This window comes from Fulvia fulva, chromosome 10, assembly GCF_020509005.1.
Source record: "Fulvia fulva chromosome 10, complete sequence".
Lineage (NCBI taxonomy): Eukaryota > Fungi > Ascomycota > Dothideomycetes > Mycosphaerellales > Mycosphaerellaceae > Fulvia > Fulvia fulva.
In genome coordinates, this window is record NC_063021.1 from 96797 (window position 1) to 120771 (window position 23975).

The 23975-nt window shown below is 49.1% G+C and overlaps 5 protein-coding genes across 5 annotated transcripts; 1 reads left to right on the forward strand and 4 right to left on the reverse strand.

Annotated features, from left to right (window-relative positions):
* Positions 1-3: 3 nt before the first annotated feature.
* On the reverse strand, positions 4-2853 carry CLAFUR5_11712 (putative beta-glucosidase G; the record flags this gene model as incomplete). The annotated part of the gene is made up of 9 exons (XM_047910860.1): positions 4-488; positions 543-708; positions 765-1026; positions 1075-1742; positions 1789-2038; positions 2097-2146; positions 2194-2241; positions 2290-2663; positions 2709-2853. 9 exons carry the CDS (start codon positions 2851-2853, stop codon positions 4-6), a joined length of 2448 nt encoding a protein of 815 aa, XP_047767219.1.
* Positions 2854-3308: 455 nt separating this feature from the next.
* On the reverse strand, positions 3309-4978 carry CLAFUR5_11713 (uncharacterized protein; the record flags this gene model as incomplete). Its single annotated transcript, XM_047910861.1, has 2 exons — positions 3309-4192; positions 4240-4978. The coding sequence occupies 2 exons, from the start codon at positions 4976-4978 to the stop codon at positions 3309-3311; spliced, it is 1623 nt and encodes a 540-aa protein (XP_047767220.1).
* Positions 4979-5681: 703 nt separating this feature from the next.
* On the reverse strand, positions 5682-8504 carry CLAFUR5_11714 (Minor extracellular protease vpr; the record flags this gene model as incomplete). The annotated part of the gene is made up of 2 exons (XM_047910862.1): positions 5682-8291; positions 8349-8504. 2 exons carry the CDS (start codon positions 8502-8504, stop codon positions 5682-5684), a joined length of 2766 nt encoding a protein of 921 aa, XP_047767213.1.
* A 467-nt stretch (positions 8505-8971) lies between these two features.
* On the forward strand, positions 8972-9574 carry CLAFUR5_11715 (uncharacterized protein; the record flags this gene model as incomplete). The annotated part of the gene is made up of 1 exon (XM_047910863.1): positions 8972-9574. One exon carries the CDS (start codon positions 8972-8974, stop codon positions 9572-9574), a length of 603 nt encoding a protein of 200 aa, XP_047767214.1.
* A 560-nt stretch (positions 9575-10134) lies between these two features.
* CLAFUR5_11716 (uncharacterized protein) lies at positions 10135-10780 on the reverse strand (the record flags this gene model as incomplete). Its single annotated transcript, XM_047910864.1, has 2 exons — positions 10135-10377; positions 10430-10780. The coding sequence occupies 2 exons, from the start codon at positions 10778-10780 to the stop codon at positions 10135-10137; spliced, it is 594 nt and encodes a 197-aa protein (XP_047767215.1).
* Positions 10781-23975: the final 13195 nt, after the last annotated feature.

The window sequence follows — 23975 nt, forward strand, 5'->3', positions numbered from 1 at the left end:
CCTCTATGAAAATGGCGTGAATGATCCCGTTGCCTTGATGTCGCGACTCGAGAATCCAGCCATAACCTGCACAGCACCACTCCCAATGGTCCACTGCTGAGTAACAACGTCCCAATGACTGATGTCTCTCCTCGCAAGATCGAAAGTCACAGTTTTGCTCTCACCACAGTCGAGCATAATCTTGTCAAAGCCCCGCAGTGCCTTGACAGGCGTGACATCGTCACCGGCTGGACTCGGTATACCCAGGTACAGCTGTGGCACAGCCGCGCCTGCCACAGAACCAGTGTTCGTAATCGTCGCCGTGACTTTGTAGACCGACTCCCACAGAGCAGGATTACCACCCGGTACAATCTTCTGCTCTGGCGGGGCGGGTGACAAGGTGCCTTGTGCGGTTTTGGAGATGCTGAGATCCGCCATCGAGAAAGTGGTGTAGCTGAGACCATAGCCGAACTCGTACTGGACGCTTGTGTTGAAGTAGTCAAACCAGCCTGTGTGCTGCATGTCAGCGACCTGACGTTCACGGATGAGGTTGGAGTACTTACGATAATCGATCAGCAATTTCTCCTTGAAGTCAGACTTCCACGCCAACGGATCTGAGGTATTCAGAAGAGCTGTGGAATTCGTAATGTCGGCAAAGTCGTAGTCACTCTCCTCGTGAGCGATGGTGTAGGGAAGGCGACCACTTGGGTTAATGTCGCCCCACAGGACCTGCATGAGTGTCAGTGTATTATTTCTTGCATACAATGCCAGTGATGTGGACTTACGTCGGCGATACTGTTTCCCGCCTCCTGTCCACCAAAGTGAGCTGCGAGAATGGCCGTGACGTTGGGGTGATCCGCGAATGGCAGGACGTTCAAACCACCAGAGTTCGTGACGACGATCGTGTTCGAGCATCGCGATGCTACTGTCTCGACTACGCCGGTGCCGTTCCAGTCGACTCGTAGGGAGGTGCGGTCATCGCCTTCTGTTGCCCACGTCTTGAGGAAGACAAGGCAGACCTCTGGTGGTCGTGGGTACAGGATGTTGCTGCGAAGTGTCAGTACAGAACCGCGGAGAGATTGTTATGGAACTTACAAGCCACCACCATTCGTGATCAGCGTGTTGTTCAGCAGATACTGCACCAGCGCATTATTCTTCTTCTGCTGCGCCGCTCTCGCCTTGATCGCCTCAAGTGGCGAGATGACATACGTCAACCTTCCAGTTCCAGATCCACCACCGACAGCCAGCACACCAGACTCGTAGCCGAACTCGCCAAGATCTCTGTTACCGAGGGAGTACAGGCCTTCAGTGATATCGCCAGCAGCATTACCAAATACACCGATATTCTTCGGCTTCTTGAGCGGCAAAGTATTGTTCGTATTCTTCAACAGCACAATACCAGCCGCACCCAGCTCGCGAATGAGATCAGCATGATCATCCCTTACGTCCACGTCTGAAGGACCGAGGTTGAAGGTATAGTTGTACTGCGATGGGTTATTGTTGTTGAGAGCTGGCGAGCTGCCGTCGATGGGTGGGAAGTCTTCATCCTGCTTGAGGAAGAAGTAGGGCGTCATGATACGGCGAATCATATCGTCTACGCGGTCGATCGAGAGACTGCCATTGTTGACGTTGTTCGTGATGTTTCCGCCGAAGAAGGAGGAGATGGAAGAGGAGCCGCGTCCGAGACTGCCTGGCATGTCCATGTCTTCGCCGGCGTTGATGGCTTGGTAGCCTGAGTGTGTGGCGCCCCAATCACTGACGACCTGACATTGTTAGTCCCTCTCTGGACAAGTGAGTTCGGATACTTACATATCCTTGGAAGCCCAGCTCGTCTTTGAGCAGGTCGTTCTGGGTCTTGCTGTTTTGACAACCATACGATCCGTTGATGCGTTGGTAGCTGCACATCATCGAAGCTGCACCGCTTCGGACTGCATTGGCGAAAGGCCAGAGGTAGAGCTCGTGCATTGTACGGTCGTCGATGTTGGAGGACACTGCTTCGATGGTCACGCCGTCGTCGTTCGTGCTTGGGTTGCGTTGGACTTCCTGTTCATTCCCGATACTGCCATGATATTAGCTGTCTGGCTAGAGGAAGAACAGATCATCCTGATCGTGCATACAAGTGTTTCGCGCATGCTTGAACGCCCTTCTCCTGAACACCTTCGATGGTCTGCAACGTCTTAGCACACGCCAATTCAGACCAACTCCGAGTCTTACCTCTTCCATCATCACTCCAGTAAGCCATGGATCAGGCGAGAAGCCCTCCTACAACAGTGTCAGTACATACATTCAGAGCGCTCCCTCAGCACATACCCAGTTCCTCCCACCATACGCCGATCTACCCAGCGGACCAGCAACAGGTCCCAGGAGAACATGAGCTCCTTTGTTCCTAAACTCATCTCCAAGCTGTTGTCCACGAACACGAGCCAAGTTACGGTCCCATGAGGCGGCTACAGTCAAGCCTGCTGGGAAGACGGAAGCGTAGTCCGCCTCGCGGATCGCGAGCGGACCGTCTTGTAAGCACAAGCCGTTGAAGCCAAGTCGTGGAATCGAGCCGATGTTGCCAACACATGGACCTGTGGTGCCGGTGACGAGGAAGGCTTTCTCTTGCAGGGTAAGTTGAGATACGAAGTCTTGTGCTTGAGAGAAAGCAGCTTCCCATCCGCTGCCTGTGGCGTTGGCTGTGTCTGTGGTCAGCGACTACAGTGTTCGTCTTTGGATGTCCAACTTACGAGAAGGATACACAGCTGGACTGCTATCATACTCAGCGTCTACCCATGCTGGTCCGGGGTAGTTGATGCTAAAGTTCTGGGCTAGCGTAACAGAAGACACGCTTAGCAAGACAGAACCAAGCTGCCATGGCGTAATAAGAGTCATGATCGAAGCTCAGCGAAATGCTTATTCGAATTGTGGCGTCTGCGTAGCAGGACTAGCGGGTATATATATATCGCCGTGGCCAAGCACTCAATTGCCAACCCATCTGCCGTGCCGTGGTAACCACCTTCCTGCAACATTTTCAAGCAGATGAGGGGGTTGTTGCATCGCACTTTGCATACCCATTGCATACAATGGAGCAAGTCGAAGCGGGGAAGGTCGGACTATGTTGGCCCGAATTGTGTTCCTGCTGCAGATCATACCGCTCCTGCAGGAACAACCGCGGGAAACGTCATTGGAGAGCTCTTGTTCATGTCCACAGGACCACATTCGAGTCGTTGTGACGTTGTCAGCTGGGTAGCGATGCATCAACGCCGTGATAAAGAGGTCCGAGACAAGGCGCAATTCCAAGAGATTTCATTCCGGGTCAGTTTGCCGCGATCATCCCGAACAGTATCTCAGGTCATATCATACGCCCGCAGGCTCTCGTCGTAGCCCTCAAAAGTGGAAACTTTCCTCACTGGGCCATACGACAGACCCAACGACCGCTTCGTTTCGGCCATGCTGTAAGTGTGGCCCGCGCGCAGCTCCGATCCAAGCCTTCGTAGACGTGGCGTATGCTCCTTTCGATACACTTGCGCTCGGGAGGGAGGATACTCGTATGCGGAAGCACTAGCTTCTGCACCCAGGACATCCATGCTAGAGTCCAGGTCTTTCGGCGGCATGTCATCCACTTTTCCTCCGAGTTCAGCTCTGATCTCGTTGGCATAGTCCAGGATATCTCGATGAAGGGAGAAGGTCTGCTTCATGCGGTTGACTTGACTGTTGAGCCAGATGTCGATGTTTATGGCCATCAACACACTGAGGAATACGATGGTCGACATGCAGAACGTGAAGAGAAGCAGGGATGAGAAGCCCCATTGGTAGGTCTCCGTCGTTTGGCAGGATGATACTTCGCTGGTGTGCAGCCATCGTTGATCGAGAATCTTTCCATTCTCGTCGAGGTAGAGTTGACCTTGTGGCCGAGAGTCGAGTGGAGGCGCTGGTAGCGAGTACGTCTGATTGCCAAGTGTGATGTTGCTCGTCGTGCAGTCGATGTACCTCACTGGGGACTCCGTTTTGCGGCCTTTGTAGCTAGAGCCTAATCGAGCTTCCGTCGCGGTCTCGTTCACAACCCAGTCGATCGAGAACAAGTCCGATGGTTCCTCAAAATCAGCGGGGTAGTTCGCAACATAGAAGACGCCATACGAGGTATCGTTCGAATACAATGTACCATTGGAACGATTTTCTGCCCGTCTGTAGAAGCTATAAGTGTGACAGTATGTGCTCGCGAGGGCGGTGTCTGGCACAGCGTTAGTATAAATTTTGCACATGGAGCATGATACGTACAATTCCAGAGAGGGTAGTTGGGGTCTCTTTGAGAGGAATATACAGTAACCGTTGGCTCCAATCCTACGCGGTCGGCGTCCAGAATGACAGAAGCTTCCACAACTTGCACTTTCGAGTAGTCCATAAGATTGCCATCGGCGCGATAAAATGGAGCCATATTGGCCTGATAACCAGTCATTGCCGAGACCAAAGTACCGAACGCCAGGAGGTAGATGACAACGTAGAGATAGCCAAAAAGTCTCCAGCTCCAAGAGTGGACGAGATTCTTGGTAAGCGCCCACCACGACCGCATGGAAAAGTGCTCAAAGGTGAGACTGGTGACCAAGGGCATGCGTAGCGGCCGCTTCTCCAGGAGAGTGATCAAAGACTTTCTGATGACTGGGTAAGTTAAGACGGACAACAGCATCTGACCACCCCGACCGACAACCAGATCCCAGCATATGTCAACAGCCTTTGCCTGTGGGAACGTGAGCTTGCCAGATGCCAGTGTAATACTGAGAAACAGCTTCGGGTTCCAGCATTGGTTCCTGCAGCCTCCCAGGGGATATATGACAGTGCCATCGGCTGCGCATGAGAAGTCGTAGCTGCCAGAGCTTTGTATGCTGTACTGCGGGCAGTATCGATCAAAGAATAGCCCAGTGGACAGCGCCACGCCGAAGAGACATAGTAATGGTATGCCGATATGCTCCAAGAAGCTGGCAAGGCCAGTCTTTTGTTGACCTGTCGACACAATCCTCATGATGAGTGACGTGCGAGATTACGAATAACCTCAGGCCCTGCGGAAGGGATGCTACTTCCATGAAGGATCGTTGCGCGCTTTTGACTTGGGAGGAGCTGAAATGTTGTCTTTGGTGAGGGCCGGGATCTGCATCCTTCGCGTCATCCGCAATGCCGCTATTGTGCTGGGATGGCGGGTGATCGCCGGTGGTATATTGGTAGCAACATTGTGCACATAGAGCAGTCGCCTGGTGATCATCTACAATTCTTTGACATGCCAGTCTAGTAGTAGACGATGTCTGGACTCATCACAAGGCGGTGAATTGGTGGATTTTGGTTGATGTTGTTGTGTCGAAGAACTTTGAAGCGAGCTGAAGTTTGGGGGCCGAGTCAGGATCGTCGTCTTGGCGTCGGGGCCGGATCGAAGCACATGCACTTCAGTCGCACTGCCCTCGGCGCACGTCGTGTTGTGCTCCATCTTACAAGACACTCTGCGCCCTCTTCATCACATTATGGTACACACATGATACTCCACGAGCCACGACGGCCATTTCGGCTCTCGTGGCGGGCTGAGGAGATGGGCAAAGGCCCAGTGACAAAGTATCTTGCCGCTGCCATATTCGTCGACTTCCCGTTTGGAGAGCCACTAGAGTAACGTGTCTTCGTCGACTTGGTTCATGTCGACACGCTGTACCCTGTACGTTGGCACATCGGCCTCTCGGTCCTTACCCACTCTCTGCATAATAGAAGCAAAAGCTCGAAGTAGTGAGGCAGTCCTGCCCAGCATGCCACATTCTCGCAGCACAAACCTCGAAAGCACAGCATCCCTCATGCGCCCAGGTCCCGTTCGCCAACTGGCCTCGCCATAGAAGATGGCTGGTGGTGACTCTGCTGTATCCACCAGCGCGACCAGTATTCTCCCTCTCTGGATACGAAGCTATCGGACATGTCGCTGGTGTACATCCCATCCCCACAAGCCCGGTCTGGACCGCAGGACTATACATGCCGAGCTTGAGAATGACGGTGGGATACTCCATCGTTGAGTTCAACTCTGGCACGGGAGCGGTAGGATGCGGCAGTGTGAAGGTCCTGTTGGCGTCGATGGCCTGTGGGCCGTAGTTGCCGCCTTCTTCGACCTGTTGGAAGGTTGCTGCGCTGAGAAATGTATCCTTTGACCCTGGAGGGAGGGATGCTATATCAGCCATTCGGCAAGCGATACCGCCGTATGGGATCGTCAAGGTTTCGCTACGGTTGCTGGTCACCTCGACGAAACCACTATAGAGCGGACACCTGGCTTCCAGATCTTTGAGCTTGTCAAGTGTTGCCGCAACTTCGATCACAGAGGTCTCACCAGCGGCCAAGATCAGGTTTGTTGGAGACAACAAGATGTCTGCGTACTGTCCTTGTGGAAGCAGGGAGTCTAGGAATTCCTGGTCTGCGATTGAAGAAGTATTCTTGTTCGTCCAGCTTGTGATGGTCTTGTGGCTGGAGTTTGCGAAGATTGCGAGCGTCACGGCAGATTGTGGCCTGAGGCTGTATGAAGCTGGACCATCGCCACAATTTGTCAGCTCGAACGTCAAGATGCCTGGCAAGCAATGTGTATCGTTGAACGAAAGACTGGCCAGGGACACATCGGTCTGGACATTCGTCGCAGCGGGCAAATTCACAAGTCCGCCCCCTTGCTGCCAAGCAGGTGCCAGGAAGTCGTACGTCTTGTTGGTGCCATCATTAAACCTCATCGGCTTGGCTGTGCTGCTCAGGCGCCTGGCCAGCACCTCAGCACCAACGTCTGGGAACACCTGTCGCAACAGCGCAATGCATCCGGCAGCATATGGTGCTGCCATCGATGTGCCTGAGAATGTGTCGTAACCGCCCCAGCTTCGTGGCACGGTTGACCATATGTCCCATCCTGGCGCTACAAGCGAAGGCTCGAGAGAAAGATCACCGCTTGGACCCCAGGAGCCATGACTGGAGACGTATCCGGCAGTATCGTCAGCCTCGTCCAGCTCGAGGTAGGGCTCGAGGGTGAAATTTGAGTCCATGGCCATCTCGATATGGCTCCCGGCTGCTCGCAGTGAGATGAGCTGCTTGCCCGTCTTGGCCGTGACACTTCCTGCGCCCTTGATACCCGGGAAGTTGTTGTCGTATCTGAACGGCAAAGTCTCATCGGCCTCGTTATCGTAGAGTAAGACATACTCTGCGCCTCGGGCGGCGAGGTGCATCATCTTCTTGTCAAAGTTACAGGTTCCTCGTCGGACTAGCACAAGCCGTCCGGAAAGATCGAGGTCCCCCTTGAGCTCATTGCAAGCATCATCCTCCACGTTTGTGTTGAGGGTCAGAGCATGCAACTCCAACGATGCCGGAAATCTGCTAGGTGTAGCTGTCGACCAGGCAAAGTCATGCCATTGCTTCCCGCCAAGCACTCGATACCTTGCTCGAGGTGTGCTATACACTACTTGCTTCGCATTCACCGCGCCCACGGAGATCACACCCTTTGCCGAAGCTGGCGATGTCGCAGAGAAAGGCCCTTGCCAGCCTTCGTTACCAGCAGAGACCACAACCACAATCTTGTCTTCCTTTGCGATCCGCTCGAGCACAGCAGACACCACGTCGTCGTCAAAGGGTCCGGTCCTCTGGTCAAGAGATATGGACATCACATCGACCTCTCGTCTATGTGCCGCCAGGATTGCATCGACAATTACATCAGCCCGGAGCGGAGCGCTATCGTCACAGCCCGTGATACGGTAATGCTCGACTTTGGCTTCTGGAGCGACACCAACATAGCCAATATCCTCCTGTGCCCCTGTTGCAATGCCAGTAACGTGGGTGCCGTGAAAGCTGCACTCCGCGTATGGATCAGGGTCAGGAACTGGATCAATTCCAGCAGCATAAGCATCTCCCGCCAAATCAAGACCGTACTGGACAGTGAAGTTCTCGCCGAGGCCTCTGCCGAAGGCTGGGTGAAGGTAGTCCACGCCCTCGTCGATGATGCCGATGACGACGCCTTGACCTTTGATGCCTTGTTCGTGGAGTTTGTCAACTCCCGTGAGCTCATGGAAGATGCCTGGGTTGAGCTTCTGCGGCGATGTCGACCGTGGGGCATGTCTCGATGAAGAGAGCTTGTAGGTGTGAGACTGCCAGACATTGACAACTTGAGGCAGAGCGCTGATGCACTCCTTGAGCGTATCTACCGTTTGGTGATGTCCGCTAGAAACGTCGATCGCTAGCCCTGGAAAGATGGTGTTTGTGTATCGACGATGGACTGCTACCTCCATCGAAGAGTCCAGGCATGGTATCTGTCTTTGCTGCAAATAACTGGCTGCTTTGGACACGTCCTGAAACACGGCAATCAGCACTTTCAGCATCACGAGCCGTGTCATCCCAGAACTTACATTAAGGCTATACACTTCTACGATGAGCTTTGTGCTGTGAACCAACACCAAGAAATAGCAAGTGAAGACTACGAAGCAGTAGGACATGATGGCATATTTCCGACAAGTCTCGCAGAGCAATGGGATGGCAGCTCTGAGTGGTGTAGTGCAGGCCATTTGCAGCACTGAAACGTCGCCCGCTCCCCATCATGACACCACTTTCCATAGGTCGACTTTTTGTGAGGTTTCCATCATCGACATCGATGAGCACCGAGCCTTGCCGCGGAGGTTCGTGAAGCCTTCCAGGGTCGTGCTTATTCGCGAAAGTTTGGACCCTTGTACGGCCGCTCGCACAAGGCTACGGATCAAGGTTATCTAGGTACATAAAACCTTCGGCCGAGTACACACTTCACCCTCGAGGATGCTCCGTCACGTACATATGGCGTGGACGGAGCTTGATGGACAACAGAGCGAACGCGCAGACGGCACGACTGATTGCACAGTTTCGGTCGCCGACTCGACGCAAGCCGTGATCGATGCAGTCTGATGACAAGATCTCCGAAGATCTGCAAGCTGGCTCTGGCGTGTGTAGGCTCTACAGTTGTCTCCCTACTGAGTCGCGAGATTCCACCTATTCCAGCACCATGGCGAAGCATCAATACCAACCTCTCATACCTGAACGCAAGAGGGTATCGCAAAAATCGCAACTCAAGGACTGGTGGTTGGGTGCCGTAGCATTGCTAGGATGGTCGTTACTCCTAGCGGCCGTTTACATACAACACAACCCATGGACCAACCCAGCAATAGTCGCATACACCTACGATGACTTTGACAACAGAAGCTACGAATGCGGCCACACCCCAGAGGAAGCCATCTCCAAAGGCTGCCACTGGGATCCTGTCAGCTTCGCATGGCTACCAGAGCGGTGCCTCGACAGAGAACTGGCCGACGAACTCGTGAACCATACTCATTGGACGATACATGCCGACGAAAATGGCACTATTCCCAAGGCGCAGGAAGCCTTCGCCTCAAATCAGTCTGACACCTATTTGACTAATGGTAACCATGCTCTGCACTGCATCTACTCTTGGCTTCGACTCCATCGACTTCTTCTGGCCGGCAAGCATTACCATTCGGGATTGTCGCTGGATCACACGAGACATTGTTCGAGGGTGCTCCAGGAAGCTATGCATCAAGATCTGAACGAGGTTTCGACTACTGCGCTGGTAATATTGCCCGCCTGTTGAGACGGACGTCCTATGGTCTGTGTCGAGCGCATATCCTCTGAAGTGGAACAGCCGTAGCGATCTGGCACGGCCTCCGTAGTTTGCAGGTATTTCTCTAGCAACGACAATGAGTGAGAGGGAATAATGTGCATATGGTGTCATCTCTGTTGCTCATCTCGTCATTGGCGTGTGCTCTATCAGTGCAATACTGAATTTCTGGTCGCGCGACCTTGGCCACTGGCCGTCTAATGGCGAGCGCCCTTAGATCTGCCGTAACAAATAGAAACTGAAATTGCACCAACGCTAACGTGCCATAGTGTAAGCTTGCATGAACATTCCACTTGCGCCTGAGCAGAGATCTCATGGATGTTGGCATATTGTCAAACCCACGGACCGATGTTGCGTGCCCACATAGCATGTAGAGATGAGCGGGGTCATGTTTCGATCATTGCACCGTACGCCATCTAGAAATATCGAGAGCAGTAGCGAGCGACTATCTACATACTACGGAGGAAACCCATCGCCTATCATCACCACGACTAGCAGTCACGCTTCCAGATCGTAGAGGCCTGCGGCATATCTTACTCGTGGACATGCTTGTGCTTCTTCTTATCCTCAGCAGTCTCATCGTAGCCAGCCCAGCCGCTACCACCGCAGCAAGTGGATTCCTCACCGCCATCTGGGCTTCGCGCCTCGATCGCAGCCTCGCGCTTCTCAGCGGCCTCCTCCTGGACTGGCTGCACAGGCTTATGATTCTTACCCGCCTCGTGCTTGCCATCCACTTTGGCATGCTTCTTGTCCTCGGCAGTCTCATCATAACCAAACTGGAGAGACGTCAACATGGTGTCTCTTGCTATCAGCAGCTGCTTAACTTACCCACCCACCGCCACCACAGCAAGTAGACTCTTCGCCACCGTCACGAGCTTCGAGCTCGGCTTCACGTTTTGGGGCGGAATCCACCCAACGGAGAGCAAGAACATTCGGAGTGACTAGCTCGACTTCCGCCTCGGCCTCGCGCTCATTGATCTTCTTGTGTTGCTTTCCGCTCTTCTTACCGTTCTCGGCTGTCTCATCGTAACCAGCCCAGCCGCTTCCGCCGCAGCAGGTTGATTCCTCGCCACCGTCACGGGCTACGAGAGCGTTGGCGGCATCGTACTCGTCATTGGCAGGTGCTGCCAGGCCGAAGGCTGCGCAGAGCGAAAAGATAGTAATGAATGCGGTCTTCATTGTGAGATCTGCATAAAGGTCGGATTGAAGTTTGATCAAGGTAGTTCAAATTACGATGTTGCTGGTGTCGATGTCGATCAGGCTACTCCAATGAGTGTCGAAGCACTTTTATACGTACGGATTGCTTTGTTCTGAGTTACTCTCCGTCTTGCCACTAATCATCGCCGTACGAGAACCGGGATCGTTCGATCTCGGTCTCGCTGGAGTCATGGTTTTGAGGCATGACCTTGATCCATCCTGGTCTTCGGCCTCCGTCGTCTTACTCGACACCTTGCGACCATTCCATTGATCGTGGTCCTAGTGCTTCAAAGCCGCCGACAAAATAACCAATGGGACGAAGTGGGGAAGACATGGTGAACATGTATCCCTACAGCGTCTGTGATCCCTTCGCACACTCTGTCGGTACAAGTCTGTGCGGAGGCCCTGTATAAGTTTTGAACGTTGGTTAAGAACGACAGAGTCTAACTAGTCCGGTCTGTCGCTGCATAGCTTGTATAGGCAATTCTGTGAACGCAACCCAGCTTAAAGCCTGGTACCCAGGGTAGAGACTTTTGTGTGCGAGTTTGCAAAGGGATCAGAGGAGACACAACTCTGTTCTCGCTGCCGCTGGCTTTTAGCCGGCCGACTCGTTCAATTCCTGGTCTTGGCTAGGATTCGGGATCAATGCGGAAGCAGTCTTGTTCCTCCGCTGTTCACAAAGGCTGGCTGTAAAGCGCAGGTGGTAGCGCGAAGTGCCGCTAATTGTCGCCGGGGTTTTCGCAAAGCGTCCTTCTACTGGACCGGTCATCCCTTTACGGTCCCAAGGGTGGCTAAGTCATCGGCAGTGACCTGCCCTGGTATTCCCCAAGTCGACACTTGCAAGGCTATGTAGCCAATCGAGTGGCCGACAGGGGGGGTTGCACGGACTCGAAAACTAGGTCCGCTATCGCTTTGAAAGGTCAAGAGCGTATTTTGGCCGCGGAAGCTACTTGAGCACGAGTTTTCAAAGGAATTGCGTACCACCACCGTCATCTGACAACGCGGTCCGAAGGCTACTCTTCGTGGTCGGGGATCGTGGACACCATCTGGTCGGCAGAGCGATGAAAGCCGATACATCGCCATCAACTCCGACGATAACTTGGCTAGTGGAGGTATTCTAAGATGATGGTCCATTCCGTTTGATGGCGAGCCCTCATTAATGGAGCAGGTCATTCGCCGTGTGTCCAGTGACGACGGCGAGTGATGAGTATGCGAGTCGTTGAGGACGAGTCAGAGCCGGAGTACCATGGGCCCTTTGACACTTGCTTGTCTGCATGTGATAGAAAGCAAGATCTACCTCCTAAACCAGACTGCTGCTGCGCTCGGTAGTGTTGAAGTAAAGCCACTTCCGAGCTTGCGAGGGTCTAAGACCTATAGGCGTAGAATAGTCGCTAAGCTAGCTAGATTTGCCCTCCCTCCTTAAAGTAGCTTGACTATAACGTAAATATACAAGTTTCTTAATTGGGATTAGCTTAGAATCTATTTAGCTCGAAGCTCTAGCTTTTAGATTTTAGTTAGTAGTTGTAGTTAAAAGTTAGCTTTATGGAATTAAAGCTAAATAACTGTTGAGAATATGCAGGTCATAGGGTCAGCATTAGGTGCTTAGGGGGATTAGTAATCAGGGCTTGCTAGTCAAGTCCTGAGTGCAGCTGTCCCTCCTGAAACACCTACACCATCAACTGGCGATACTGTACATAGATACACGCTATCCCATTGGGTCCTTCTTCATTCACATAATCTGCAATTAAGCGTAGCGACCGAGCGCTCGCCACACCGGAGTACGAGCTTGCGAGTACGTAGGTGAGGCGTCAGCGAGGGAGTGAAGCTCTATACCAGCCCTCAACTAGCCTTGGCGCCCGCTCTGATTGGTCAATTTCCAAGTTTTGGGGTCACGTGACCTATCGCACTGTGCCTATTGGCGAACTCGCAAACATATTTTTTGACAAAGGTCAAAGCTGCTTAGTTGTCACCCATAAGCTTCACTGGTCCCAGCTCATCAACAGTACTTTTGCTTGCCTTGATCCTAGGTTGGAATGAACACTCTCCAACCAGGTCTAGACACCTCATCTCTCTGAGGACTGTAGCAAGAAACTGTGACTGCTTGGCTTCTGCATTCATGGCCATGAACTCAGCCTCCATTGTTGATGTGGCAACAGACTTCTGCTTTCTACTTATCCAGGACATAGGTGATCCACAAAGGAACCACACATGTCCAAGGATTGAGACTTTATCTGCCTTGTCTATAGCATAATCAGAATCTGAGTATCCCTGGAGAATACCTCCTCCTCTTCTGTACATCAAGCCCAGGTCTGGGTATGATCTCAGATATCTGGAGAGTTTCTTCAAAGCTCTAAGATGTTGCTTTGAAGGGTCAGCAACATATGAGCTGATTCTTCTAAGGGGGAAAGCAAGGTCTGGCCTTGTCATTGTCATTGGCCACATCCAGGTACCATTGCAACTCTGGGACTCCTGTTTGTTGCACCTCTCATCCATAGCAGCTGAAGGTCTCAGATCCTCATAGCTGTCCATAGGTAAGAGTGTGGGTGTGGCCTTCTCTGGGGAGATGCCCATCTTGGCAAGGTTAGTTTGGATGTAGTGTCCTTGATCAAGCTTTACAGTACCTTGGGACCTGTTTCTTGTAATCCTCATTCTAAGGATCTTCTCAGGTTCCCCAAGATCTTTGATCTTGAACACTCTTCCAAATTCAGCCTTAAACCACTGAACATCTGACAGCTTTGGAGCTGTAATGGGGATGTCATCCACATAGGTGAGGACCATGATGTCTCTTCTTCTGTGGATGAGTAGGCATAGATCCACCTAGGACTGGGTGAATCCAATCTGTTCTAGCTTGGCAACACAGAGCTTGTTCCAATCTCTAGCTGCTTGCTTCAGTCTATACAGGCTTCTAAGGACCTTGAAGACCATATTTGGTGGAATTTCAACACCTGGGGGTGGGATCATGTAGATGTCTTCAAGAAGGCTGCTTTCGGTGAAAGCATTGTTCACATCCACCTAGTGCATCTCAAGATCTCTCTCACATACTACAGCTATGAAGACCCTAAGGGTATCATGCCTAACAGTAGGTGCAAAGGTCTCTTCAAAGTCAACACCATATTTCTGTGAAAACCCTCTTACAACCAGTCTTGCCTTGAACTTTTCAATGGCTCCACTGGTCATTCTTTTCACATCAAAAACCTACTTAGATGTAACCAGGTTTGCACCCCTTGGTGGTACAACTGGATCCAAGGTGTTGTTGCTTCCTAAGGCAATAAGTTCTTTCTGGATTGCCTCTTTCCACATATGTCCCCAATTGGGGTCTCCCACTGCCTCCTGATAGGACTTTGGGATTGGCACTTCCTGCTAGTAGGCTATGGCCTGCCCAACAGTAGCAAATGCATGTCCCTCCACATCATTCAGGATTTCCTCAACCTAGCTCATAGTTAGATCAAGATGAAACATCTGAGCAATCAATGCCCTATGATGCTTGGCTTCATGGTCAGCAGAGCCATCATCTTCATCCCCCCTTGACCTCTTGTTGCCTACAAGCTGAGGTGGCTGTTGAGGTTGATCCTCCTGAACAAGTTTCTCTTCCTTTTCTTTTCTTGGAGTCCCCTCTACTCCAATCTTCTGGTACTCTCCAATGTCTTTTAGAGGTTGGGGAAGTTGCACAAACAGAGGCTTTGCCTGGAGCTGCTGTGGCTGCACTGATGAACTGGAGACCTGAGCAGGAGGTCTTCCAACAGGGTTTCTCTTTGGGGCTCTGCTTGACTGGTTTGTGAAGGTGATGCCAAGATCTATATCACCCCCCTTCTTATTCTCAAACCAGTCAACTTGCCCGTGTGTTGTGATGGCTTTCATGTCAGGCTCCCAGAAGAGCCATTGCTTTGTGGTGTTCTCTATATAGCCAACAAAGACAACTTCTTTACCCCTATTCATGGGCTTGTCACTTCTCAAGCCTTGAGGTTGGGATCTCGGGTCTACATAGACCACTGCTTTACATCCCTAGACTCTCAAATGGTCAACTGATGGTACCTGGCCAGTGAAGGCTTCTTCTGGTGAAAGAGTAGTACCATCTATCATTGGTCCATTTGGAAGTCTGTTTCTGACCACAGTTTGAGCAATGAGGGCCTCTAGCCAGAATTCAACTGGCATATTTGAGTCCTCAAGCATAGCTCTCACTGTATTCTCAGAGGCTTGGATTGACCTTTCCACAGGTCCATTCTGAAGTGAGTTGTAGGCATCAGTTGTGTCCATCTGAATGCCAAACTCCTTCTCCCACTGCTTTAGCAAGGAAAGAATTTCCCTTGCACCATCACTACGGATTGCAGATAGAAAACACCTTGAGCTGTTCTCTACCTGAACCTTCCATTCCTTTAGAGCTGTAGGAGCATCACTCCTAGCCTTCAAAGGGACTACCCACTTCTTCCTTAAGAAGTTGTCTACAATCTCAAGCCAGTACTTGAAGCCAAGTCTTGAGACTGCACCTTGAAAAGGCCCACAGATGTCAATAGAGATGAGGGCCAGCCTCTCTCCTTTCCTCTCTGTGGCAGGTCCTTTGAACTTCCTCATGTTTGCAAGGGAGCAGACCTTGCAGTTCTGGTGTTCAGAAGGAACAGGAATGGGATCTTTCTTGTCAGTGACTCTATGCAGGTTTCTTAGCAGTCCCTTGCTAAGGTGTGCACATCTTCTATGCTATAGCTCCCACTGGTCCTGGGACTCAGTGGCAGTCATAGCCTGTTCCAATTCACACTCAAAATGTGTACCTAACTTGGACAGATCCAAGTCATGCTCCTATAGAGAGGCATATGCTTGAGGCATAGCTTCAAGCTGCTCTGAAACACTTTGAATAAATAGAACACCCCCTCTCAGCTTTGTCTGGACAACAGGTTTTCCAGAAAGGGATTTGAGGGTGAAACTGGGCGGTTGGACAGCAAACTGTTGGCTGAACTGATTCCAAGAAACAAGGCTAACTCCAAGGCCAGGAACAAACAAAACATTCTTCAAGACAATCTGCTTCCTAGAAGGACCACCCATCACTGCACTCCCCTCATGTGTGGCATGTAGGTAGCCACCCCCAACCTTGATCCACTTCCTCTTCTGAAGAGGTTTCAGGGTCCTGAAAAGTGAATCCTGGTCAGTCATATGGGATGAAGCACAAGAGTCAAGCAACCACTCTGAGGAGGGGTACTTGCCTTTGGCTTCCACAGTTGAATGGGCAACCTCATCAACTTCATCATCCTCTGATGGTGTCTCAGGGTCTGATAAGTCTTCCTGGGTTGCATAGGCTCTTCCTTGTAAGGTCCTTTATCACCACTAGGATGTCCCTCAGGCTTGGGGATGGGGACCTCGTTCTCGGTGGTGATGATTGTCTCTTTGCAACAGAGGTGTTTCCTCTGTTGAGCTTGTCCTTCCTGACAGCATGCTTGGCTCCAGAGAGGTGTGGGCAATCCTTGATCACATGATCACCATCACAGAGATGGCAGGTGATCTTGCCCTGGAAACCTCTTCCTGCAAACATTGCTGTTTCCTTGGATGCAACTTCCAGCCTGGATTCATGTGACTCAAGCAGTTGTAGACAATCTTCATATGACAGTCCTGGCTGGGCCAGGATAGTATTCTTGGTCTCAAGATACACCTCAGGCAGGGCTTGAAGCAGATGCTTCAGCTTCCTTGTAGGCTCTCTGTAGTGAGCCTCTGCTGGGTCAACTTCAGCAATCCTTCTTACAAGATTGCCAAGGTGGACCCAGGCCTGTCTGATGGTCATGCCATCTATCATTCTGAAGTTGATCAATTCTTGAACAACTGTCATTGCATATGCAGCATGAACCTTGCTGTACTTTGCCCTCATCTTGAGCCAGATCTCTCCAGCTTGTCTCATCTATTTGCTTTCCTCCCAACTGGACTGTATCTTGACTCTTCAAGTCCAGGTAAGGGATCTGATGACTCAGATGGTGTTGAGGAGCTGGGGGTGCTTGATAATAGATGGCCTCTATCTACAACCCAAAGCACATCTTGAGCTTCAAGATGGTCTTGTATCAATAAGAACCATGTCCTCTAGTTGTCCTTGGTTAGGATAGGTGCTGCTCTCCTCCTACCAAGGGTGCTGTGTCCGGTTTCCTCCATGCTTTTATATATAGGACAGGATGGCTGCCTACAGAAGAAAGGTATTCGTTCGTACGCGATCGGATCGATAGGAGGTGAACCGAACGCGAGGTTGATACTGGAGAGAATGGCTGTCCACTAGAAAGCGAGGAAAGTCGGTCGTAAGGATCGTGTTTCTGAGACACTGTCTGTAGCTCTCTTAGGGGAGGGTGTTCTAAGACACTACGGCTCCCTCAGACGGAACAGTTAGTTGGTGAGGACAACGCGATGTCCTGAGAGCAACTCTTCCTAGTAGGCTCGCCCACCTTTCTAAGGTATTGGCACAGGCTTCTCTTCCAACCCTCTAAGTTGGTCAAAGTCTGACAGTGCCTCACTAGGCTCTTTCACGACTAACATACACCTACAGCGAGCTGTAGCTTCCTGTGTAATGCGGAGGCGGCCTCTAGTCTGCCCTTCCTTTTGGTATTATAGAGGAATAACTACTACGACTTCAATCTATAAGACCTAAAGGCTAACTCGGGCTCATAACCTGTTAAACAGGTACGGATTGCGCAGCCGTAGAAGATAGGAATTACAGATTATATGAATGAAGAAGGACCTAATGGGATAGCGTGTATCTATGTACAGTATCGCCAGTTAATAGTATAGGTGTTTCAGGAGGGACAGCTGTACTCAGGACTTGACTAGCAAGCCCTAATTACTAATCTCCCTAAGCACCTAATGTTGACGCATATTCTCAACAGACCTTATAGACGTGCTCGCGGTGCTCCTCCTTAGTCTCGCTATAGACTAGAATGTCGTCGATATAGGCAGTATAGAACTGATCGAGGAACTCCTAAAGGATATCGTTAATAAAGTTCTAGAAGGTACTAGGCCCGTTATAAACGCCGAAGGGTATAACGAGCGACTCGAATAGCCCGTAGCGAGTACGGAAGGCTATAAGATACTCGTATCCTTCTACTATTCGTAACTTATTAAACGTAGCGATAACATCGAGCTTAGTAAAGTACTTAGCCTTAGAGAGGCGCTCGAGCGTCTCCTAAATTAACGGTATTAGGTAGCGGTTCTTCTTTATAATAGCGTTGAAGCCTCGGTAGTCTACGTAGAAGCGTAGGCTACCGCCGGGCTTCTTAACGAACATAACGGGACTACTAGCGCTAGAACGGCTCGCTCGAATAAACCCCTTCTTTAGGTTCTCTTCGAGGTATCTCTTAAGGACGATAAGCTCTTCTCGGGACATAGAATATAGCGGTCCGAACGGTATCTCTATACCTTCTTCTAGCTTAATCTTATAGTCGTAAGGGCGATAAGGAGGTAGCTTGTCTACGGCTTTAGTATTAAATACGTAGAGGATATAGTATGCCTAAGGAGGGACCTTCGTAGTAGGGTCGGTAGGTGTACGCTTCTTATCAAGCTTCTCGAGAGCGATGTCGATATTGCGGAGAGAGGCGGCGAAGACTTAAGCTTTAGGCTACTCGGTAGTAGTAGTAAAGGTAGCGGCGTTTACCTAGAAGATCTTAGTATACTTAGGACCGCGCTAAGGCGGCGGAGAAGGCGGAGGTGCCGGAGGAGCTTCTAGAGGGAAGCTAATAGTAAGGGAAGTCTAGTCGATAATAGGTTAGTATCGTCTAAACTAGGGGAGGCCGAGGATAAACTTCTAATACGGCAGGGACGTAAGGAAGCTAGTGATTGACATACGCTTATCTCCGAGGGTGATTAACGTGTATATAATATAAGTAATCTTACTAGTAGTAGTCTCCGTGCCGTTAAAGAGTTTAAGGGTACGAGGGTACTTTAGTTCCTAGGGTTCGAGGTTAAGAGAGGTCGTGAGTTTATAGTCTATAAAAGACTCGCCTAGTACGCTAGTATCTATAAGAGTGAGATTAGAAGAAGAGAGTTTCTTTAAGCCGATATTTATATTTGTAACGAACGGTTTATAAGCGTAGTCCTTACCCGTCTCGTCGTATAGGTCTAGCTATACTATATTAATCCTTAACTTCTTTCCTCTCTTTACTTTCGGTAAACGTTATTCTTAGTCTTTATCGCGTCAATAAGGAAGACCTAGGCTTTTTCCTACTTAGCGGGAGTAGTAGGAGTAGGCTCGATAGCGCCGATAGCGCCGCGAACCGGGTTACGGGCGTTACGGGTAGCGAGCTACGGATAGTTAACTACGATATAGCCTAGACCGCCGTAGTAGGTATAGAGTCCGGCCTAGTAACGGCGAAGCTTCTCTTCGGGAGTAAGCTTACCGTTAACGAGGCCCTAGACTCGAGGGACGGCGGTACTAGCGCTAAGATCTATAGTATTACCTATAGAGACGGGAGGGAGAGCCGTAGGAGCGGCGGCGCCTAGTAGAGTAGCGAAGTGGCTTCCGGGACTACGAGGCTAACGACCTTAAGAACGGGAAGCGAGGAGAGAGGCGGTGTATTTTATATTAGAGTCGAGGCGCTAGTAGGTCTCGACGAGCTTACGGAAGCTTATAGTACCGACGTCCTTATCCTCGAGGGCTCGAAGAAGCTCTACTAATAAGCTACGGCGGAGAGTGCTCTTCTTAGTCTCTTTGTTATAGCCGGTAAACCCGATGTCGCGGTTAAAGGCCGCGAGGTACTCGGCGAAGCTCTTGTTCTTCTAGAGGAGGTTATAGATAGCGTTCTAGGCGGTAGCTCTACGGTCTAGATTACTAAAGGTAGTACGGAGGTCCTATATTAAGGTGAGGACGTCCGGGTAGCTAATAGTCTACGTAGCGTTATCGATATAGTATTATACCTAAGCCGCGGCGTCTCCCCGAAGGAGGGAGAAGACGTACGTAACCTTGTCCTTCTCTTACGGAAAGTGGTCGGCATTGGCTAATAGCTTAATAGTAAGCTATATCTTAAATGCCTCGAACTTACTCTTATTACCGTCGAACTCGTCTAGGTCGTTAACCTTCTTAGAGAAGTACTAGCGGCGGTTATTGTCGGCGTACGGTACGAGGTTCTAGAAGGTGTTTATAATACCTTAAAGGTATATTACTTAGTTGTTTACTTGCTCGACCTACTAAGCGGTCTCGCGGAAAGAGGAGACGGTACGGTTAATAAGAGCGTAGGCGGTATCGGGGTTAGTATTTACCTAGGTACCGAAGGTAGCGGCGTTCGAGAAGGGGATATTAGCCTACTTACTAAAGTAGAATAGAGTGTCTGAGTTGTCGGGGTTGACACCTCTATCGGTAGTATGGTCACCTATAAGGATGACTCGAGTAGTTAACGGTTTGTTAGTCTTTCGTAATGTTAGGGCGAGAGCCTAGCCTATAAGATATAAGAGTAAAAGCGAGAATATAGGTACGAAGTACAGATACAAAGGGTATAGTATAATTGCTATACAAAACGAAAGACGAAGAAAGCAAGAGAGGCCTAGGGAAGGCTAGATACTTATACGTAACCCTCGCGAGTATATATCCCCGTATTAATAGGCCTAACCCGTACGAAGCCGCGCTTAGTAGCTTTACTCAAAATCTTATTCTAACCTGCCCTACGTTCCGAGTCTTCTACGTACTTCTTCTAGGGTCTAGCGTAGTCGCGGGTGCTTACGGGAGTGCCGTAAGTTATATAGTCACGAGCCGAAGTGAATCTATTAAGGGTTAGTAGAGTAGTAAATTTAGAGGGCTAGGTCCCGTAGTAAATGTTACGGGGTATATAATTCTTAGCGCTTATACACTAAGCTAGACTGTTACTTCTTGACGACTTCTAAGTACTCTAAGGCTCTTCTGTCCCTACCTTCTATACACTCTATAGGGAGACTATAATAGGTATAAAGCCTAATAGTCTTACTAGACGATCGTAAGATCTACCGTCGGATCTAAGCGATCTATATCTATAGCATTAGAGCTAGGTCATCCTACCGCCCGCTCGCCTCGATATTAAGCTTAATTTAAGCGAGCTACGGAAGGGGGAGGTAGCGTAGTAGGTAGTATAGTAGGATTTACTTATATAAGTTAAGGCTCTATATAACGAAGAGACCGTTTAGGCTACTATATAACAGCTATCCTAGAACTAGTATATACCCCTATTACGTAAACATAAGATTGACGATCGTACGTCTAAAGTAGAAGATAGTATAATCTATATAAAGAACGCCTACGGAGGATATAGCTTATTTGTTCTAGAAGTTACTAGCGTAGTAGAACTTCGTACTCTAATTACGAAACGTTTCTACGATATACCCGCGGCTAGGTATCTCGGCCGTAAAAAGATATTCGAGTTGATTAGTAGATACTACCGCTAGCTACGTATAGTATAAACGATTAAGAGATTCGTCCGTAATTATATTATATATAGAATAACGGTTCCGTTAAATCAGTAGTATTAGGGCCTCCTTATACTATTACCGGTACCCTTCGGAGTATAGGATAATATCGCTATTAACTTCGTTATAGATTTGCCCGTAAGTAAGAGCTTAACCGATAGACAAACGTATAAGAACGTCCTTATAGTTACGGATAGGCTTACTAAGGAGAGACACCTGATTCTAGTACTATAGATAGACGCCCTATATATTATATACATCTTTATCCGCTATATCTTCGTACGTTACAGCATTCCTAAGAGTATCGTCTCGGATTAGGGCTCCTAGTAGACGTCTACGTTCTAGAGACGAATTTACTCCCTACTCGGTATTTAATAACGACTATCAACGGCCTTTTACCTAGAATCCGATAGATAGTCTAGAAACACGAATAAGGTTATAGAACGTTACCTTAGGGCCTATATTAACTACGCCTAAGATAATTAGGTTGATTAGTTACTACTTACCGAGTTTACTACTAATAATTATATATTAGCTACTACTAGAGTATTACCCTTTAACGCTAATACCGGTCGTAACCTAGAATTTATAGATACTAGTCTAACCACCCCTATAAAGCTCATACCCTATAAGTAACGACTCGATATAGGATCTACGAATACGTTTACTAAGCGTATAAACTAGATATACGTATATCTAAGGCAAGAAATTGTATTGGCCTAAGCGTTATAAGTAGATTTTATAAACGTATATCGCTAGCTACCTCTAAAATATAATATTAGCGACGAAGTTTATATTAATACTACTACCTAGTCAATAATACGCCCGTCTAAGAAGCTCGATATTAAGAACGTAGGGCTATACGAGATTACCGTAGCACTCCCGTATTAAAATGCTTACCGCGTTATAATATATTAAGAACATATAGGCCGTAGGACAAGTATGTAGGTGTGGGTATGTCATGTGACTAGATCACGTGACTAGGGTTTGCCAGCCTATAGGCTAGCAAACATCCGGACACCTAGCATCTACCTATACTAACACCGGCGATACTATATATAGATACACGCTATCCTATTAGGTCCTTCTTCGTCTTTTGTATAATCCGCCGTCTTCTACTACTACGCAACTCGTACCTATTTAATATAATACCTAATTAGTTAGGTAATCTCTATAACACTTTCTACGCCTCGCTCCTATAACTAGCTACTAATAACCCCGAACCTAGACAGATCCTAGTACCGCCGCCTCTAATCTAGATTACCCGCGACGACGACGGCGAAACATCCGAAGAGTACTTCGTAGAGAGTATACTCGATAGGAAATATTTTAAGCTAAAGGGAAGACTACTAAAATACTTACTACCGAAGTAAGACGAGTATAAGTACCTAGTAAAGTAGAAAGGATACCGCGATCCGAGCTAGGAGCTACTAGAAGTATTAGTAGGAGTAGCCGCCTCTATTATAGACTTCTACTATAACTTTCCGACGAAGTCTATACCCGCCGACTTTAAGTAGCCGTACGACTAGGTACCTAATAAGGACCGAGTTACTAGTATACTACGATATTATACTAAGTCTAGCTAGATACTTACGGAGAACGCGAGTACGTCTATACTAGTAGTTATACCGTAAACTAATACGCCCGTAACGGCATCTAAGCTATAAGTAAGGACATTACGCCGCTCGATAAGACCTAATATAAGTACGATAGAGTTTTATCCTATAGCCGCCGTCGATACGCCTATAGTTAACCTATAAAGCTCTATAGAAACGAACGCTATAGATATAGGCTCGGATACTTAATACGCTAGGGCTACTATAGAACCGCGTATACCTACTTCTATAAGGATAATAGCGGATAGAAGTCTCTATAATAAGCGTTAGAATAAGTATGTCGCTATATACCCTAAGCCTCTATATAGCCGTACTAGCTTAGCCGCCCGACGGATATAGTAATCGATAGTAAGGAGGATATTAAGGGTTTAGAGGATGCTTAAGCTAAACAAGGTGGACTAGAGGATAATATAGTTTTCGTAGATATACTACTATAGAGACAGAGCCGTCCGAGGACGAATAGCGATCTAAAGGGGGGGGTCCTATTACGGTTTACTACTACCGTAACGTCGCGCCGCGGCTCTTCTCCGCGGGGAACCCGTACCCCCGCGTACTAGCGCCTTAGCGCTTCCTTATATATCTCGCGCGCTTCGCGTTTCTCTTTCGTAGCCTTACCGAATACCGCTTGTTTTACGGTAACCCTATACTATCGTCTTATAGATTACTACCCGTAATATATACTTAAGGAAAAGTATACGTTTTAGATAATAGGGACTTATACGAGTAAATAATTACTAAAAGCGAGAGTATTAAAGGTAAGGCCGCCTTATATATAGCGGAACCCGTATATCTAGCGGAGAAGAGAGAAGGGTAATATAAAGGGCGACCCCTTAGGTCTTACTACGGGCTAAGCCCGTACTTCCGACTATAGACTTTGTCGCGGCGCCCGATAGTTTATATACTCTCTCCGTATCGAACTTACTATATACTACGACGAACCTTAGTATATATAACCTACTTTACTACCGAGCGGGCTATACTACCGAGCGAGCTACTTTTACTAAGAACTATACTACTTCTACTTTTATTACGACGGTATCTTAACATAACGACATCCTATAGAATCGTTACTAGGAGAACAATTCCTCTTTAGATTCTTCGCTATCTAGCAAGTCTACTTAATAGGTACGTACGTTATGCCCCGACTCGCTATATCGCTTATAGCGTCGTAGCCTTAG